Raw genomic sequence first — 20,566 nt, 5'->3', positions numbered from 1 at the left:
ATATAGCTGAGCAATTAGGGTTTCAGTCAAAACCCCAATCCAATTGCTTAGTCCTTAAGCAGCCTAAAGGATCCTTCAAGAAGGCCCCTTGGATGATTTCTATATGGTCTCCCATATAGAATTCGTCCATTTCTTCCTTATGGATCTTAAGCCCAACTTTGTAACTATCTTATAATTATAGTATCAGTCCCCTTAATTTAGTTAATCTCTTTTGACCACAAAATTGATTCTAAATTAATTATTGATCAATATTAATTAAACAATATGATTCTCTTTTAATATATTATTCGCATAATATATTAATAAATCACAATTAATCCTCTTTCTCCATAATTCATCCTATCAATTGATATGGTGAAGGCAACCCAAAAGGACCATGCTCATAATCTGGTCAAGTACATACCAAAATAGTTATGGGCTTAGACACCTAATCCAACACCCTTTTCACTCTTCCCCTTCGATTTGTCTCAAGTATTTTTCCATGCGAAACTTGAGCTCATCCCTGGATATGGGGACTGCCCCCTACATCTTCTTAGATAAGGGTCCAGGAAGTAGACCTTGGGCAAAGGCGCCCATCACCAGGAACTCTTCATGCCCTGGGACATTTAAGGTAGCTAGCGTGAATTGATCGTAATAGTCACGAATTGACTCTCCTTTTTGCTTACACACCATCACAGAGTTGGCGTCCCCTTTTCCCTTCCTCAACTGCATGACGTTGTTGAGGAAAAGGTATTTTAGCTGCTCAAAACTCGAGATATTGCCTGGCCTCAGAGACTTGAACCACTTGCCTGCATTTTCTGTTAAGGTGCATGGGAAATAGGTACAGGTGAAGCGGCGGTCCATCTTAAGAGATGTCCTCGTCCACTCGTAGTTGTCGATGTGGTCATTCGGGTCAGTGGTACCGCCGTACTTTGGCATGTTTGGTATCATCGCAGTGTGCGGAATCTCGTATTGGAGCAGATCATGGACAAAATTGGAGTGCGCACTTTGCATGGGGTTGTCCATGTACAAGTACGGCATAAAGCTATAGGCCATATGTTGCGGCATCTGTTAGGGGTTTGCGTACATCTGGTTGTGCATGGCTACTAGCGAGATGTATGGTTGATATTGTTGTAAGTTTGGTTGCAATCCGAATTGTTGGAATGTGTATTACCCTTCGGGTGAACCATGTATAGGTTTGCTCATGTATACTACTGTGTGGACGGATTGAATGTTTGAGCAACCACCATAAAGGGATTGAATTCAGGTGTTACTGAGAGATGACCGCCATGTATGTGTTTGCTCATGTATACTACTGTCTGTACTCATGTGACTTGCGGTTGAGACACTTCTGGGACTAAACCTGGGGCCTGTTGAGCAAACGGGTTGAAGATTAGTGGTTGCTGCACGAACAGGGGCACATGAGGCAAGCCTGCCATAGTAGCATGTGGGTAGAACATCAATGAATATTGCGACTGCGGTTGAATATTGTGGGGGATCCAAGTTTTGGTGCTCGAAGTGTGTGGAAATGATTATTGCTACGAAACAGGTATCTCTGTTTGTTGTGCTGCGACAATCTGCGGAGTTGTGGTTACGATTGCTACTTGTGGAGGTGGGTTAATTGTTGGTCGCCATAGACTGGCTATGTAGGTTGTCGCCGTTTCAGCTGCAGAGTTGGATGGTGTTTGTGAGACTGGAATGTAATTTGAAGCGTGTTCTTCCTAGGTAGGAACTTGCCCTCCGTCCAACGGCTGCATTGGACGCATTGGGCTTGTTTCCAGTTGTTGTGATATGCTAGAGAGGATGGAATCGGAACTGCAGAGGGGGTCCATATGAGTATCGTCTCTTGTTATCACAGTGCAAAAGAGAGAAATAACCGTTAGTCAACGTCTGGGAGGACTTCCCGAGATGAAGCTCCAACGATCAAGTCAGTATGAGATTTGAGAAAGATGGTAGAAGATTACAGGAAGAGAGAATTATGTCCCCTTTCTTGTTAGGAAGATGTATCCTTTTATACCTGTTTTAGAGGTGTATCCCTTAACCAATTCTGTTGAGGATTTCATTGTGAGGTGTGACGTGGTGGACCCATATTGGTGGGTCCTGCGTCATGCCTTTTACCTCATTCCCTCTTTGGTTGGAAGGGAATCTCCTAAACGTTTGTGAAGATTGTGGCTATCGTCTAATGGGCGAGTGGGACTCTCTGATTGGTCCCACGTTTGTCAGGATGTAACTTCCTAAAATAGGGGTTAAGGAGCGGTTATGCGCCTTAACCTCCATATCAGCGTTCTCCGCGTTGGCGAAGGCCCGAACTTGGCTTTAGACTAGGTTCTGACTAGGCCAAACCCAGTGTCAGTTTGACTTCTTTCTTGACATTCCCCAGAGGGATACGTTAACAAGTCCCTTAGAGTCGTAGGTGTATGCGTCTTCTTGACAGTGTCGTCGTTCGAGTCTATGTCCCAATACGTGTATGTTCGGGATTAGTTTTATCATTTGACAGGCTTTAGGCAGCGCCGTCAATGCGTGTCAGTCCCGTTGAGAGATGGTTCGTGACACCAGTTTTCGCCTTTAAAATTCCCCATTTTTCCCCAAGCTCTTCACTCTTATATCCCCATTCTGGCTTTTCTGCATCAATCCGAGTATTATGTTATTTTTCTTTTCGATTGTTCATCCTTTTCTCAACGATGGACCATTACGGTAGATTTAGAGTCCCTACTGCTGAGGAGTTCCAATTTCTGCAAGATCACTTCGGCTTCTTACTAGAGCACGGCGTACTAATTCCATCAAAGGGGGCGTCAATCTACGACCGTCCTCAATAGAAGTTGGGGGTTCTGATCCCTCTATTTGAAGCAGGATTACGCTTTCCGACATTCGATTTCTTCAACATGATTGTGGACCACTATAGCCTTTCTGTCGACGAGTTGAATCTGAGTGTTGTTAATAAAATCGTTGGTTTTGAACTGATTTGTCGATCTCTAGGTTATGTACCAACTTTCTGGGTTTTCAGTTACTTTTATTCAACTACAAATTTTGGGGTTCGTACTTTGGTGAAAAGAAGAGGCATTCGTCAGTTGATTTCTGAACAAGACGCTCTGACGAAAAATTGGCAACGTCAATGGCTTTAGGTTAACCAAAACCTTGTGGGACGTGGATATTGTAGAACCCGAGATTTTTCTGACCATCTCCCCAAGTTTTTTGGGAGTATTCTGACTCTTGGCAAGCGTCTGGGAAACATCACCATTGCTGGGAGGAACTGGGAAGATTTCATTCTTGCAGCAGCTGGTATGAGTGTTTCCTGGAGGGCTTGCGCAATAATGGTGCAAATGTTCGTCGTGAGATGCGATATTAAGCCTTCTCCTTCTCCCCCCCCCCCCCCTATTTTTTTTAAACAGAGTGAGGATAGGATATCTTGTTGTCTTATAAGATCTTACTTTTGGCTTTTGTTTTCGCAGGTGCTGAGGCTGAGATTTCTTTGGAGATGGCCATGTGTGGTCACTATCAGGGCAAGCTTTGCCATCGGGAGATTGATCTTGTAGAAGCTCATCCTCCTCCTGTGTCTGAAAGGCGCAAGAGCTTGCTAGACTACCCTTGATAGAAGGAGGAAATGAAGGTTCTAGTGGACCTGTGCCGAACGTTGGGGTTGTTTCCTCAGTTCGCTCGTCGGGTTTTGTTCCTTCCGGTTCGCCTGTGGGGGTGTAAGCAGGAAGAGGTAGTGTTCCTACTCGGAAAAGACGGATTTCGCGTGTGGTGCTGTCGTCAGATGAGGACATAGAATCCGATGATGCGGTCTACGTCCTCGTAAAGCTCGTAGGACTGTATATGTGGCTAGGCTTCTTGGTGGGATCAGGGGTATTCTCGACAGTCAATTTTTTGTGCCTGGGAAAAAAGAGGTAGTGGTGGTGCCTAGTTCTCTGGAGGCGTCACCCTCACCATCCACTGGTTCGCCGTTGGTTAATCTTGGTTTTGGCTCTATGTTTGGGGTGCGTCGAGTTCACCCTAAGAGGTTCTCTCCAGCGCGACAAGCCTTCCGTTGTTGATGAAACAGGAACTTCATCTCACTCCCTGTCTTTCGAGGCCTACGCTCCAGGTTGGGTGATTACTAGAGACTTCTTACTGTCGTAAGACGCTACGGCTCAGGAGTGCAACAGATGCGCTCATCCTCCGGCCACGATGAGGTCACTTGCAGGCCAATCAAGTGCTCGTATAGTTGGTGACCTTTATTACGCTGCGGCCCAGACCTCTGCCCTTATGGTTGTAGCCACCGACCGGGTTTTCCGTGTGTGACATCCCGATTTTCACGGCCAGAAAAGACCAATTTTGTTTATGCTTTATAAAAATCAGAGTACCTCTTTTAATAAAAATGTCACGGAACTTGTTCCCAGTAAAACATGATAAATACGTTATTAAAACATTTTCGAAGAAACGTATTTTATTCATTTTAAAACATTTGGGATGTCATTGTCAATATATAAACATAAGCATAAACAGAACTTACATTTATTTACACTGGTGATCTACATCTCTTTAATCTCTCAGTGTAATGTGACTTCATATCAACACCTGTGATATAAATAAACTGAGTGGGTCAGGTTGGGAAACCTAGTGAGTACATAGGGTTTTCAACCCACAATAATATAATTATTATGTTTAAACAATCAAGCAATTAAACCCAATTACCCATCCCCATTATCTTCTTTACTCTTAAGGATCTACCCTAAGAATCAACTATTTCTCATTCATTCATTCCTAAGGATTATCCTAAGGAATCGACACGAAGTCCATCGTTACCAAAGCTTATAGATTACAACTGGTGAACACGTAGTCCAAAACATCTGGTAAACACTTAGTTCAAAAGTAACTAGTGAACACACTTAGTTCAAAATACCTAGTAAACACACTCAGTTCAAAGATACGTAGTGAACACACTCAATACAAAATACCTAATGAGCACCTAGTTCAAAAACACCTACAGGTTACGAGCTTACTAGCGTTCCACCGGACCGTCTAGTATCACCCATGGTCATCATCTATACTCCACTAGATGACTGGATTACTGACAACATTGATGTCTCCCATCGTGTTATCACAAAACAACTATTTCATCTACCCATGTTTTACCCAACACATTTTGTAGATATAAAATACATATACATTTTAAATCATTTAAAACATGTATAAAAATCTTTCACCCAGCATAGACAGCAAGTATTCAGACAATATGCACACACAACACGTAATTTATATTAAAAATACTTCATATCTATGTGTAAGATGAAAGGGACTATGCACTCACCTGAAAAGGTGGTGACTCGGTACTCGGACAGCGCTTCGTTTACTTTAAAATAATTTCGTTCGATGAAACCTAGAATTATTACCACTAGATTTTAGTCTAATATTTACCGTGACTAATTATTAGTGTTATTATTATTATTATATAAGCATTTAAACAATACTTTCCAGCCACTATGTACAGACAGGGGCTAGACATAAAACACCGGAGGGCAGGACCATTTTGGCATATAGCACTTCTGAAATCCAACAACCCTATGCGGCCCTTTAAACCAGATTCCCCGTACCGCGAGTAGTTAAAAAGATATTATAACGATACTTATATAAGTCATAATAATAGCTCAAATATTTATTATAAATTTATAATAACAATACTAATTTTAAATATAAAATATATTTAAAATAGGGTAAGCATAACTTATTTACAAGGGGATTTTAGCTAGGAGTCGGGCTCTGTAGGGGCAGAACTTTGTCGCTGAATCTTTCTAAGAAAGATTCGTGCAGCGCTTCAACGCTCACCTTACTATACTAAAACTACAGAAAGAGAAGTCGAATCACGAGGGACTGAAATGCTCGGGGGATAAGGAGAGAAAGACTCTTGAATCAAGAGAATGGTGCAAGAAATATGAGAGCCCAAGCCTCTTATTTATAGTAATTGAATTTACAAAAACTACCCTCTATAATTACTTAATGACCTTATAGTTATATAAACAATTAAACACCCCTTTATAATACTATTTTAAATAGATTTAACGATATTTGCACTAAACTAATGTCAACAATACTCAACAATAGTCTTATCATGACCGCATCGTCGATACCTTTCTAATGATATATACATTTGTATATATATATATATATATATATATATATATATATATATATATATATATATATATATATATATATATATATATATATATATATATATGTATACGTATGTATGATTTATACTTTATTTTAATACGTAAATATGCTATTATATTTTATAACTCGTTCATACGGACTCCGTTTTTGAAGTTCTTTATATCCACGCGTAGGCGGGACCGTACCCTACAACTTTCGTTTAGACTCCGTCGGCTAATTTTGAATTTATTTTTAAAGTTATATTTTTAACAGGCCGGGACAGGATTGGTCCGTTAAATCCTCATAACTTCTTCATCCGACGTCCGTTTTCGCCCATCCTTTTCTCGTTATGCTACTCTTAACGAGATCTTTGATTCTTGTTCAGGTCGTGTCGGCTAAAAATCGCTCGATCTAATATTCGAATTTCGGGTTGTACACTACTAATCCGAAACTTCAAAAAATCACAACTTCTTCATACGAAGTCAGATTTGGGCGTTCTTTTTATCGAAGTTCTTAGTTTAACATATTCTACGACTTTCGTTTAGAGCGCCAAGACTAAATCTCTCTCTATCATAAATTCACTATTTACGCCTCCCGGTATCGAGCCGGTTCCGTCGCGAAACTTCGACGGGTCATAACTTCTTCGTTATAACTCGGATTTCGGCGTTCTTTATATGTACGGAAACCTAGTGACATATACTACAACTTGGTTCAAATTATTTATAAGCTTCTTTCGAAAAGTCGTTTTCGACACTTATTGCCTCTAATTTGACTAGCCCGGATCTGCGGGCGTTACACCGTGCTGGTGCAAATCAGGGGCAGTTGAAAATATTGCAGGGTGCTTTGGCAGGCATGAGGGAGGAGGTCCGTGCTTCATAGGCGGACCGCCACTTTCTTGCTGAGAAGAAGAGCATTATGGCCTACAAGAAGGCCGCTTTGGAGGATCAAGTGGCCACTTTGGAGGACCGGTCAGAGCGATTTGAGGACCAAGTGAGCTCTCTCACACGAGAGAAGGATGTGCTAGCGAACAGACCGAAAAGGTGTCAACGTCAATTGGATGAAGCCCGTGTTGAAGGTGTCGTCGCTCGAGGTAATTTGCAATGGGTGCTGGAGAAGGGGGTGGTTCGCGTGATCTACAAGGTTATGGAGAGCGCGAAATTTGCCAGTGGGGTCCGAGGTGTTCGTGAGGCATGTGAGGCCCTTGGATTTATAAAGGGGAAACGACTGGGTGGTTGCTCTACAAGTGCCGGAAAACCTAAAGTCCCATATCTTGGCCGTGTTGTAAGAAGGGCTGAAGAGGTGGACGCCGCTCTCTCATCCCCTGTTGAGAAGGATTTCGCGGGCCTCTTTCACTTGGGTAAGCTGGATTATGATAGCTTCCGCCAGTTTTATGGTAGGTCGAATCTGAGAGGTTCTTCTTCAGACTCTGAGGGCTAATTTTGTATCTCGCCCAGGATAACCATACTCCAGGTTTCGCTATTACTAACCATAAAATGTGTACTTTTTTTTCCACTTTTTCTTGGAAGTGTTTTCTTCTGTTTTTTTGTACGTATACACGTTGTTGTGGCATGTTAGCACATATATTATGGTTTGTCCTGTGGTACCTTTAAGCACACTCCCTTGTTCTAGGGTTTGTGTTAATTGGCTAATGTATGCTTCAGACGTCGTATGGCTGCTATCATTGAGCCATGCTCCGTTGATTTATACACTTAGTTAGGCTTATTGTGTGAAGCCGTAAAATGATAGTCACTGTTGTTGACTTTTATGGTCTATCTGCCAATACGTAGGTCGAGATCGTCACCTCAAGGCCTTTTACTGTTATGATATCAGGGGAAAGGTTATGAATCTTTTAGAACCCCTTGTACTGTGCCATTAATTTTGGTTTACACATTCTCAATTCTAAGATGTTATTGGCACATTGTAGGTAAATATTATGACTCTTTTAAGACCTACGGTTGCATCCATGCATGGATTTTGCTCATGTAGCGTAGGTGATCAGTCGTTGTTGTTGCTTGGAAAATATGCACAACCTCTATGCTTTGTGTTTTTGCAATAAAGAATTCTAGAAAGCTTTTTCAAAATGCAAATTATATTATTTATTGAAAAGGAAAGAAAGACTTAAGACAATAGACGCTGAATGTCTAAGTGTCGGGGCATATGCCCGATCTTCGCTTCGAAACCTGGAGTATGGTTATCCTGGGCGGAGTTCAACCATACTCCTTTTGATAGGCCTCTTCTTTGTTTTGGAAAGAGTGTTCTGCTATGGCTACCTCACTTATGTCGTGTTTTTGTGCCTCTTCTGCGGCAAAGTGCTTCTTGATGGGGTTCCCTCCTGTCGCTATTGGCGGTGCCCAGCGTGAGAGAGATGAACTTTACGGTTCATACTCTGGATGTGCTTGGACTTTCCTATCTTCTCGAAACAGTGCGGGACGTAACCATGGGAAGCTCCTCCTCGTGGCCTGGTGAGAGTGTCACCCGCACTTTTTGTTGTGTCTATCAGCCTTGGGTCTCATGTCATCGCCTGGAGTGCCATTTAGTGCGTCAGGTGCACCTGTTAGTTTTCCCCCATAGGGAAGTTTGCGGATTGGCACTTTGCCCCTAGTTTCGGTGTTTCTGGTGCCTATTTCCTTCATTCCTCAGTGTTTTGGTTCAGATTTTACATTGGCCAAAATGTACTTTGAGTCTCGAATCGCTCTCTGGTCGGGCACGGTTCGGCCATCGGTTATGGGCCTGGATGGTGCCTTTTCCTGTGAGTATGCGCTTTTTTGCTTTGCAATTTTTGCTTCATAGTTTGTCTGATTCATCGTTAGGTTGGCGTGTTCTTCCCTTTGGGGGAGAGGTGTTGTGACCCGCCTGAACGTACCTCTTTGTCTTTTCCTAGGCTCACGGGTCAGTGCTTGTGCAACTTTCCGCTGTGGATTTTCCACCTTCTTGCAACCTTCACTCCAAGGTAATTGGGTTTCTCGTTTCATCCCTTGTTGGGCATCACATCTATTACCCGACTTGGATGCTACTACCGTTTCTGATCCATCATCCGTGCTGAATTTGAGGACACCTTGAAAGGTAGACGGGACTACCTGCAGCTGGAACAGTGTTGGCCGGCCTAGTAGGATATTGTGATCAGTCGGGCGGTCAACGACCGAGAATTCGAGTGCCCTTGTTATTCCTTTGGTTCCATCATGACTGATCAATGTAAATGGGAGCGTTACTGATCCTGTTGGCCAGATGCCATGACCGATGAACCCAACTAACGGGCCATGGCATGGTAACTGGATGTGTTTTTACCATTTAATTGGTAACTGCCGAAGGTAGTGTTCGTAAATCACGTTGACCCTGCTTCTGGTGTCGATTTATACTTATTCAACGCGGTTTTGGCTAATGAAACAGGTGATGTGTAGGGGATCGTTCGGATCCCAATGCTCTAGCCAGGGATCGTTCGTTGAAAATGTTATATTGAGGATGTTTTGATGGTATACCTGTGTGCCCACGCGTTGGCTCTGGCGATTGCTACATGGGCAGGGCCCTATGATGGTGAATATATCGACCCTTCTTTCGTTATCCTTGCTCCCATCTTTTTGATTTTTGGTTTGATGTTTGTCCCCATCAAATCTCTCCCTGAGGTCCTTTGTTATGTCGAGTATATTTCCCACCAGTTGTTTCTCATCAATCTCTCGCTTCAATATTGTACACTCGCTGGTGTTGTGTGTTTTACTTCAATGGTACTCACAAAACTTGGTATTTCTTTGTTCTCCTTGGCTAGAGTCTTATTGATGGCGTGGACATCATTGTGGATACTTCTGCTATCATCCATGTTGAATGGTCTATACCGCCGTGATATGTGTCTGGAATGACGGTTGTATCTCTGCTGGTTGCCGTCTTGCTTTTCTTGCTGAGTCGGGCTTAGTCAGGGTGTCATTTCCTCCTGTTTGAGGTAGGCATTGGCCAAGACCTTGAGATTGGTCTCTTTCCGTTCCTCCCCCTCAATTTGATGCATGTATTTTTCCACGCGGAACTTGAGTTCGTCCTTGGATCGAGGAACTATTCCTTGCATTTTTTTCTTGATATGGGTCCAGGAAGCAGACCTTGGGCAAAAGCTCCTGTCACTAGGTATTCTTCATGTCTCGGGACATTCAGGGTAGCTAGCATGAACCGATCATAGTAGTCACGGATCGAGTCTCCTTCTTTTTATTTGCACGCCATCACAGATTTGGCATCTCCTTTTCCTTTTCTTAATTGAATGAAGTCATTAAGGAAAAGGCATTTCAGCTGCTCAAAGCTTGAGATATTGCCTGGCCTTAGAGACTTGAACCACTTACCTACGTTTCCTGTTAAGGTACAAGGGAAATACGTGCAGGTGAAGTGGCGATCCTTCTTAATAGATGTCATCGTCCACTCGTAGTTGCCGATGTGGTCATCTGGGTCTGTAGTGCCTTCATACGTTGGCATGTTTGGAATCATCGCAGTGTGCGGGATCTTGTACTACAGGAGTTCATGGCTGAAGTTGGAACTTGTGCTTCACGTGGGGTTGTCCATGTATGAATATGGCATACCACCATGAGTCGTGTATTGCTACATATGGTAGGGCTCGCATACATCTGGTTGTGCATGGCCTCCTGCGAGATGTATGGCAGATACTGTTGTAGGTTTGGCTGCGACCCAAGGTTCTGGATTGCATATTGCCCTGCCGGAGAAACTAGATATGGGCTTGCTCCTGTGTACTGTTGTGTCTACGGGTTGAACGGTTGGCCGACTGTCATGAAGGGGTTGAATTTGGGTGCTACCGAGAACTAGACGCCGGATCCATAAGGATCAGGCCCCTGGCTGGATGAAGTCAGCATGCATGTTACTTGTGGCTGAGACAGTGCAGGGGTTGCACCTGGCGTCTGTTGTACAAGCTGGTTGAAACCCGACGGTTGTTGTGCAAATATCGGCACATGAGACAACCCTGCCATGGTGGCGTGTGGGTAGACCATCGAGGAATATTGTGGTTGTGGCTGAATGGTGTGAGGGATCCAGGTTCGAGTGCCAAAATGTGTGAGAAGGATTGTTGTTGTGATACAGGGATCTCTGTTTGTTGTGTTGCGATGATTTGTGGAGTTGTGGTTACGATTGCTATTTGTGGCATTGTGCTGGTTGTTGGGCGCCATAGATTGGCGATGTAAGTTGCCACCATTTCGGCAGCAGAACTGGACAATGTCTGTGAGACCATTGTGCGGTTTGAGGCATGCTCCTCCTGACCGGAAGTTTGTTCGCCATCAAGTGATTGCATTGGGCGCAACGGGCTTTTCGTCGCTGCTCCTGATGTTACTGGGATATCGCCTGCCATTGTTTCTTTCTGGCTTTGTTTCGTGGATGTATTGTTCTAAAGATATGCCTGGATGGTGTCAAATGTTGTGATATGCTAGAGAGGATGGAATCGGAACTGCAGAGGGGATCCATATGAGTAACATCTCCTATTATCCCAGTTCAAAAGAGAAAATGACCGTTAGTCAATGTCCCTATCCTTTTCACGAAGATGGATCCTATTATACATGTTTTAAAGGCGTATCCCTCAACCGATTCTGTTGAGGCTTCCCTTGTGAGGTGCAACATGGTGGACCCATATTGGAGGGTCCTTCGTCACACCTTTTGCCTCATTCCCTCATTGGATGGGAGGGAATCTCCTAAAAGTTTGTGAAGATCGCGGTTATCGTCTAATGGGCGAGTGGGACTCTCTGATTGGTCCTACGTTTGCCAGGATGTAACTTCCTGAAATAGGGGTTAAGGTGCGGTTTTGCGCCTTAACCGCTATATCAGCGTTATTTACGTTGGCGAAGGCCAGGACATGGATTTAGACTAGGTTCTAACCCTGGTGTCAGTTTGACTTCTTTCTTGACGTTCCCCAGAGGGATACGTTAACACCGGTGTTCTTGACGTCGCTGGAATTTCTCTTGCCATTTTTGCTCATAGGATGTGCTTTGTGGATGGCACCAAATGTTGTGATATGTCAGAGAGGTTTGAATTGGAACTGAGGGTGAGAATTGCGTTGATTCCCTCTCCTTATATCACAGTACAAAAGAGAAAGATGTTCGTAAGTCGACGTCCGGGAGGGATCCCCAGGACGACGCTCCGACGATCAAGTTAGAATGGTTCCGAGAGAAGTAATGGTAAATCTGAAGAAAAAGAGTTCATTCTCCTTCCTCATGAGGAAGAAGGGTCCTTTTATACATGGTTGTGAGGTGTGTGCCTCATAACTGATTCTGTTGAGCATTCCCTCGTGAGGTGCGACGTGGCGGATCCGTATTGAAGGATCTCCCGTTACGCCTTTTTGCCTCGTCCCCCAATTGGCTAGAGGGGAATCTCGGATAATATGATCATCGTGGTTGTCGTCAGGTGGACAAGTGGAACTTTCTGATTGGTTCCTCGTTTTCCGGGGTGTTATTTCTAGGAGGAGTGGGCAAGACGTAGTTCTGCCCCTTAACTATCATACCAATGACTCCGCATTGGTGAAGGCCCGATCTTGGCCTCAGAATGGATATGATAAGGTTCTACCGAGGCCAAACTCGGTGTTAGTTCGACTCCTTTTTTTTACGTTCTCCTGAGGGATACGTTAACAATTATGTTGTTTGATGCTAGTTACCTGTTTGATACTTACATATTTTGTATATTGGGAGGGGCCCGTTATGCGAGTCAGGGTGAGGCCCATTATACTCATTGGGAGGGGCCCGTTATGCGAGTTAGAGCGAGACTCGTTATACTCATTGGGCGAGGCTCGTTGCTTGTATGTAATGTGGTATTTTGGGGAACTCACTAAGCTTTGTGCTTATGGTTCAACTTTATGTTTTAGGTACTCCCGGTTTGAAGGGGAAGGGACTGACCTGATCGCAGTGCATCCACTCGTGTCCAACTTTTTATGATTTTGGGATTTGTATTCTGATAACTATTTTCAGATTGACATATTTATGATGGTTTGACATGAATGCTTGATGGTTTTAGATGAATTAAAATGGAATTTTTACTTATGGTTTTTGAGATGTTACAACCTTGTTAGACATGATGATCAACGAAAATTCAATTGATGAACAAGTATCAATTGATAAAAAAGAAAAGGATCAATTGACGAACACAATCACATCGATCGAGAGCAAAAAAAAACGCAAGAGTCAATCGATGATTTAAGAATGAATCGACGAATCAAATCAATTTGAATGAAGAACAAGAATTGATCGAGAAGAAAAATTGAGCGGAAATTAGCTATGATACCATATTATGATTTAGACAAGAATCAATTGAAGAGCTGGAAACATTCTTCTTCATTACTAGATTACAGAACACAAGTTACAAATACAAATATAGACTGTACAAGCTAGGCTACCATACGACACTAATATCAACCTATTTGACTGTATCAGAAAAAGAAAGCTCACAACTTCAAACTGCTACTAGGTGACGTGGATATATACATAGTTCCAATACACCAGGGTTTCCTTATTCATGATTTTTTGGTAAAATGAAGATTGATGGATTATAGGTAAGATGAAGAAGGTTCTTTAGACAAGACATGACAAGATAAATAGTTTAGAGTTCAAGACAGAAAAAGAAATTTCAAAAAGTATTTGATTGTGATACATAAAGTTAAATTTGTATATGTGTATTTTATCCCCTTCAATTCGATATAAATGAATTTGATTTTCTTTTTTGTATGTTTGATTTTGGTTGTTAGGAGCTACTGGTTTACATTAGGTATTTGTGCAAGTTTTAAGTTTTTATTTTATTTTGTTTTATTACATATGGGTTTTAGATGCCAACGAAACTATTAAGGCCGAGAGACATACGATGGTGAAAATAAAGATAGGTGGATGTGTTGTAAGAGACCGGTGGTGTTGGAATATATGTGGAATATGGGACCTACTCATTTTATAAATTACTTAAGTCTTAAAATTAATAAATCATTAATAAATAAATAAATAGATAAAGGCAACATGCTCATTTCAATTATGTCATTGACTAAAATTGAAACAAAAATAAACCATATGGACAATCCAAGTTAAAAGAAAAAGGATTAAACATGCAGACTATCTAAACCGTATGGACCATTTGTGTAATTTACACAACTTACTATCATGGTCAACGAGAAAAGGATGTTGTGGGAACTGTCATAGATCTTATACTATAAAGGTAACAAAATGATTTCTCATGATGTATTTCCGCTCATCGTAGTTAATAACTATGAGAGAAATAAAAAGTTATGAATGATAATTAAAAAGGACATCATAGAGGATCGGGGAGCGAAATGGTAACCGATTTTCCACATATTATAAATATCATTGTTGATGGTATTGATATGTCGAAGGAGACCCTAATTTTATTTTCGTCCAATTAATTAGTTCTTCAAAAGATATATCAAATTATGAAATGAATGGTTTAATCATTGAATATCGTATCATCTTTAATCAGGGTACTTTACTAAGGATTTTATTAGAAAAATTAGAAGTTTTTATTATTAAATTATAAAAAGATTATTTGGATGGTCATGTCCAAACATGCAATATAACGTTTTCTATTAAATACAAAGTTTTATGATCAAATCTCAGAGAACCCTGACATCCGTTTACAATAAAAAAATAATAATAAAAATATGGTAATATAATCTTAAAATAAGATAAAAAGATTAAGAAATTTTCTTGTCGAACCTAAAAGATTATCCACAGAAAAAAGACTAATAAGGTAATAAAAACATAAAATAAGAACAACATATTTATTCCGTTGCCTTATAAAAAATAACATGATCTGAACGTTTTTAACACTAGAAGTAAAAAAAGCAAATAAAAGACAACAGTTTGAATTTGCCAACCAATCAGTATAATCAACGACTTTCTGAATTCAATTTCTCTCTCTCTTTCTCTCACCTCTGAATTTGATTCGATCATTATTATCGTCTGCTGTCGCCATTGAATTGAAACCCATCCGGCCATTTGCCCAAAATCATAGATTCCCTGAATCAGCCGTTTTATAAATTATCTTTCTTTATATACGTATCATCCTGCTGTGTGTTCTTGCCGCAGTTTGTGGGTAGAGGAAACAGGAATCGTTCCTCTTAAGCAACCTCTCCAATTTACAGAACCCCATTTGAATAATTCCTTGTCAATCGTTGAATTTCCGTTTTCGCATTCACACACACACAGTGTATATGTGTGTGTGTGAGAGAGACGAGAGGGGAATATACATAAAGATTTATATAAATACACATCGCTGGCTTATAAGGAAGACTCTGTGTATTCGGAAGAGGAAGAGAGAATATATCTCTTGTTAATAAAAGAAGAACAAGAAAGTTCTTCTTCTTTAGGTGATATGGAGGGCCATCGAGACGATGTCGTCTCGAATCGCCCGAGAAAGGTCTACTCCGATGACCAATTAGCCATTGAAATTCCCGAAACTGCTCATCAGATTAGTAGTGGTCAGTTCATTTCTCTTAACAGTAGCATACAAATTACAATACTTTCAATATCTGGTTTCTATCAAAATGAGTTCCAGCATGAATTCAGATTTGAAATTATTCAACTTTTCTACATGAATTTCGCAATTCCTGAGATACAATCTTAAAGGGATAGCTTATCGATTACATCTATAATTTCTAGGTTTTGTTGGGACAATTCAATTTCATGACTTAAATTCATAATCGAATAACTTGTTTTGAATGATGCATGTAGATTCATGGTTTCAAGTGGGATTCGTTCTTACAACTGGTATCAACAGCGCATACGTGTTGGGGTATTCAGGTGCAGTCATGGTTCCTCTCGGGTGGGTGGGTGGAGTCGTGGGTTTAATCTTGGCTACAGCCATATCACTTTACGCAAATGCCCTCATCGCATATCTCCATGAATTTGGTGGGAAAAGGCATATCAGATACAGAGATCTTGCAGGATTCATATATGGTAATAATCACCAAACGATAATCAATAAACCCTTGTTATTATATCATGTGATGTGTCTTTATATAAAGTTTAGAATACTAATTGAAGACTTTTTGGATAATTACAGGCCCAAAAGCTTATAAACTAACATGGGTGTTACAATACATAAATCTTTTCATGATCAATGTTGGGTATGTCATTTTAGCTGGTCAGGCTCTTAAGGTAACAACAGCGATCGAATTCTGATGAATTTTAAAATCTTGATTAGTCATATTAAGGGATTTTGGTGTTTAAAGTGTTTTTGGTTTGATTTTGTAGGCTATTTATGTACTATTCAGGGATGATAACGAAATGAAGCTCCCATATTTTATAGCAATTGCAGGATTTGCTTGTGGACTTTTTGCAATTTGTATTCCTCATCTTTCGGCTTTAAGGATTTGGCTGGGATTTTCAACGTTTTTCAGTCTCGTATACATTGTTGTAGCTTTTTCTCTTTCTCTTCGTGATGGTATTATGCATTTTTTGGGATATTTTTTCGCTTTTAGAGTTTAAAAACTCGTTTTTTTTTCTTTTTAAGTTTAATTAAATATACCTGAATTTTCTTTATAGGAATACGTGCTCCACCGAGAGATTATGGGATTCCAGGGTCGAATATAAACAAGGTCTTTACAACTATCGGTGCTTGTGCAAGTCTTGTTTTTGCTTTCAACACAGGAATGCTTCCAGAAATACAGGTGAAAAAACCACAAAATTTATTCTCTTTTTAAACTTTTTCACAAGGAATAAATACTTTTTGTCTACTTTTCTTGAAAAAATTATTCTTCCAACAATTACTTTGGAATTAAAACTCTCACCACTCCGATTCCTCTTGATATACAAATCTTTGACCTTTTCTACAAGTAAACCAACTGGGTTTTGGCTCTTTTGACTTTTTACCAAATAAAGCTTTGAACTTTATGATTTATATCGAATAAAGATTCACATTTTGTGATGTATATTGAATAAAGCTTTGATCTTGTAGGCAACAGTAAAACAACCGGTTGTTGGGAACATGATGAAGGCTCTTTACTTTCAATTCACAGTAGGAGTTGTTCCATTATATGCGGTTGCCTTCATGGGGTATTGGGCTTATGGAAATGAGACATCGGCATATTTGCTGAGTAGTGTTAGTGGTCCGGTTTGGGTGAAGACGTTTGCTAATATATCCGCCTTTTTACAAACCGTCATAGCTTTGCATGTAAGTTCAATGTGTCTGTATAAAGTGTTATCAGGATAACCGAAATAAAAAAAAAAATCACAAATAAAAACATATTAGAGGTGACATTTAACAAAATGACCACCTTTGGATTTTTATCAAAAAGAAAAAAGAAAATAGTATTTTGCAAGTATGAACATTTTTGTAATGTATGATTTTTTTTTTTGGACCATTCAAAAGCTTTTTCACGGCATAAGCCATAAAGTGATTTAGAAGTGGGCCCAATGAGAAATATGTGATTCTTTGACTAAAAAGTCAAAAGGATCGTCTTTTTTTAATAAACCTCCAAACCATTCTGGTCATCTTTGTGATTTTCTCAAATATAAATGAGAGCGAATTTGTAAACAATCAGTGTTAAATATGGAAAATTTCATTTTCCTGACTTTTTTTGCTAATTTGTTTTTTTTTAAGTAAAAAATAAAAAGTACCTAAGATAGTTGTAACAACTAACACGTTTGTTTTCAGATCTTTGCAAGTCCGATGTATGAGTATCTTGATACAAAATACGGGATCAAAGGAAGTCCGCTAGCACTAAAGAACTTGTCATTTAGGGTGGTGGTGAGAGGCGGTTACCTAACAGTAACCACCTTACTGGCGGCGGCACTGCCATTCATCGGAGACTTTATGAGCCTGACCGGAGCTATTAGCACCTTTCCACTTACATTCATTCTAGCAAATCATATGTATTTGGTGGCTAAAAGAAACAAGTTGAGTTCTTTACAGAAATCATGGCATTGGTTGAATGTGGTTTTCTTTGGGTTCATGTCTGTGGCGGCAGCAGTGGCGGCTTTGAGGCTTATTGCTGTGGACTCCAAAAATTATAGCATATTTGCTGATGTATAATTTGTAGGTTTTATTGTATTATAGTTTTATAATTATAATGGGATGTCTAAAATGTGTCCCGATATATTTCATATTGAATAATGTTTAAGTTAGTGGTTTATAAGTTGTAGTGTTTTAAGCATGGCTAGATGAATATATTTGTTACCCACTTACAGTTATTATCATAACTAATTACAAATATAACTACAATGTAAAATTTGGTTTATAAATTAATACTAAAAGTATAAGATTTTATGCATCATGTACAAGTGTTTAAAAAAGGAAGTTCAAGTTTAATCTATCAATTGTGTATAATATGTTACTTGTACTCCTATTTTATAACTTGTAATCCTTCTGATTTGTAAAATGATAATTTTTTTATTTTTCTATTTTTTAAAATATCACTTTCACCCCCTCCACTTTCAACTATGTAAAATGTCATTTTCACTCGTAAAATTGATTTTAGCTAATAATACAAATAGTAACACCTCTATTTTGCAAAATGATATTTTTCATCAATTTACTTTTTAAAATATCATTTTTATGCATTCGGCTTTCAACTTTGTAAAATGTCACTTTCACCATTTTATTTTTTAAAATTTTGTGTTTATCCCCTAAAACTCACCATAGCTAATATTACAAGTGGTAATGCACAATATACAAGTATATCAATGCGTAAAATGCGAGTTTAATCCTTTAACTTTGTAAATTTTCACTTTTACCCATTCGTTGTCTAAACTTTCGTGTTTATCCGTAGTATATACAAATACGATTTTCCCCTCCACTTTGTAAAATGCATTTTCCACCACTCTCTTTTTTAGAATGTTACTTTCACTCCCTCATCAGAGAAAATCATTGTAGTTAACACTACAATTGAATGCACAATATACAAGTATGTCGTAAAGTGCAACTTTAATCCATCAACTTTGTATAATTTGTTACTTGCGAATCTTCTATTTTGTAAAAATAATATCTTCCATCCCTTTACTAACTAAAATATCATTTTCACTCCTCCACCTTCAACTTTGTAAAATGTCACTTTCACCTCTTTATCTTTCATCATCAATTTTGTACAATGTGTAATTTACAACCCCTCTATTTTGTAAAATGATATCTTCCCTCATTTACTTTTCTAATCTTCTTTAATAAACGAAAGTTTTTTGTCACATGTCATTTTCTCCTTTATTTTGATATTTGTCATTTTCTAGATTTTTTTGAATTATTAAATATTCATTTGTCATTTTTATAGTCTTTTTTTTTCCTTTTTTTATTCAAATTCCACCTATGAAATGTCACCTTGGATTAATTAATTTTATTAATATATTAATTAATGTAAATAATAATTTTTCTATTTGTGAATTTATTTTTCTATTAATATATTAACTAATGTGTGTATATATATATATATATATATATATATATATATATATATATATATATATATATATATATATATATATATATATATAGATAGTATATTCCATTAGTGAGTTCATATTAATTAATTTTATTAGTATAGATTAATTAAGACCAAATTATATAAATGGTCCATATGGTTTACCAATGGTCACAAACTCAATCATTACTTATTTTTTTATGAACATGGTCCTTGTGGTTACCAAAACTTGTGAAAAGTCTTTTTTTGTTCACGCTGTTACTTTTGGTCTTTTTAATAAACTCGTGTAATACACATATCTCACACCTAGTACACAACCAAAACACATAGAAATTTGCGGCAAAACGCGGGGTGCAATTACTATTTTCAAACTAAATAATAAAGGTCTAAACCATATTGTTTGGACTTTGGATAGATGTTTGTCTTTTTGTTTGCGGTTGTTTCATTAACGTATTTTAGACATTTTTTTGTGAAAGAAATGTATTTTTATAAACGATGTATATTATAGGTTTGTAATCAAATAAAGAATTGGTTAACTAACATAAAAATAACTTATTGGTAGGTATTTATTTGATGAGCTATATCTCTTGTTTGAATAAAAAAAATATAGAATCAGGGCAGGTCCAAGAGGCCCAAGGCATAAATTAACAAAGGAGTCTCACATTATCAAAATTATAGTCAACTTGAGACAAGAGGATGCAACACTCAAGGTCTCAAGCATATCTTTCCTACGAATAACATGGTTGACATTAGACGGTGCTTTCTCATGATAATTTTCTTTTTATACTGTTTTTCAAAATTTTCAACATATAAAATAAGGTAAATTTCTTTTAGAATTTCATAATTACATTTATATCTTTGTAAAACTTCAAATTATATTTATATCCTTATAAAACTTATACACTCACATATATACCCAAATACTTAATTTAACCATAATTAATATATCAAAAAAAAAATTAAAACATTATCATTAAATTGATTGTTTTTATATATTAATTAACTTATAACATTACAATATTACATTTCTTCAACATTGTTGTTCTCAACATATTTACTTTAATCCTTACAAATTATCGACACCCACGT

At 38.7% G+C, this 20,566-nt stretch overlaps 1 protein-coding gene across 1 annotated transcript; it reads left to right on the top strand.

Moving 5' to 3' along the window:
- The first annotated feature begins 14,947 nt into the window (after nucleotides 1-14,947).
- On the top strand, nucleotides 14,948-18,260 carry LOC145066393 (proline transporter 2-like). Its single transcript, XM_079013623.1, has 7 exons — nucleotides 14,948-15,547; nucleotides 15,801-16,025; nucleotides 16,132-16,226; nucleotides 16,323-16,512; nucleotides 16,614-16,738; nucleotides 17,026-17,241; nucleotides 17,725-18,260. Exons 1-7 carry the CDS (start codon nucleotides 15,442-15,444, stop codon nucleotides 18,100-18,102), a joined length of 1,335 nt encoding a protein of 444 aa, XP_078869749.1. The 5' UTR covers nucleotides 14,948-15,441; the 3' UTR covers nucleotides 18,103-18,260.
- The last annotated feature ends 2,306 nt before the right edge of the window (nucleotides 18,261-20,566 follow it).

Source organism: Lactuca serriola, chromosome 8 (genome assembly GCF_051521515.1).
Source record: "Lactuca serriola cultivar US96UC23 chromosome 8, Lser_US96UC23_V15, whole genome shotgun sequence".
Taxonomy (NCBI): domain Eukaryota; kingdom Viridiplantae; phylum Streptophyta; class Magnoliopsida; order Asterales; family Asteraceae; genus Lactuca; species Lactuca serriola.
Note: the sequence above shows the minus strand (reverse complement) of the source record. Positions and strands in the feature narration are given on the sequence as shown.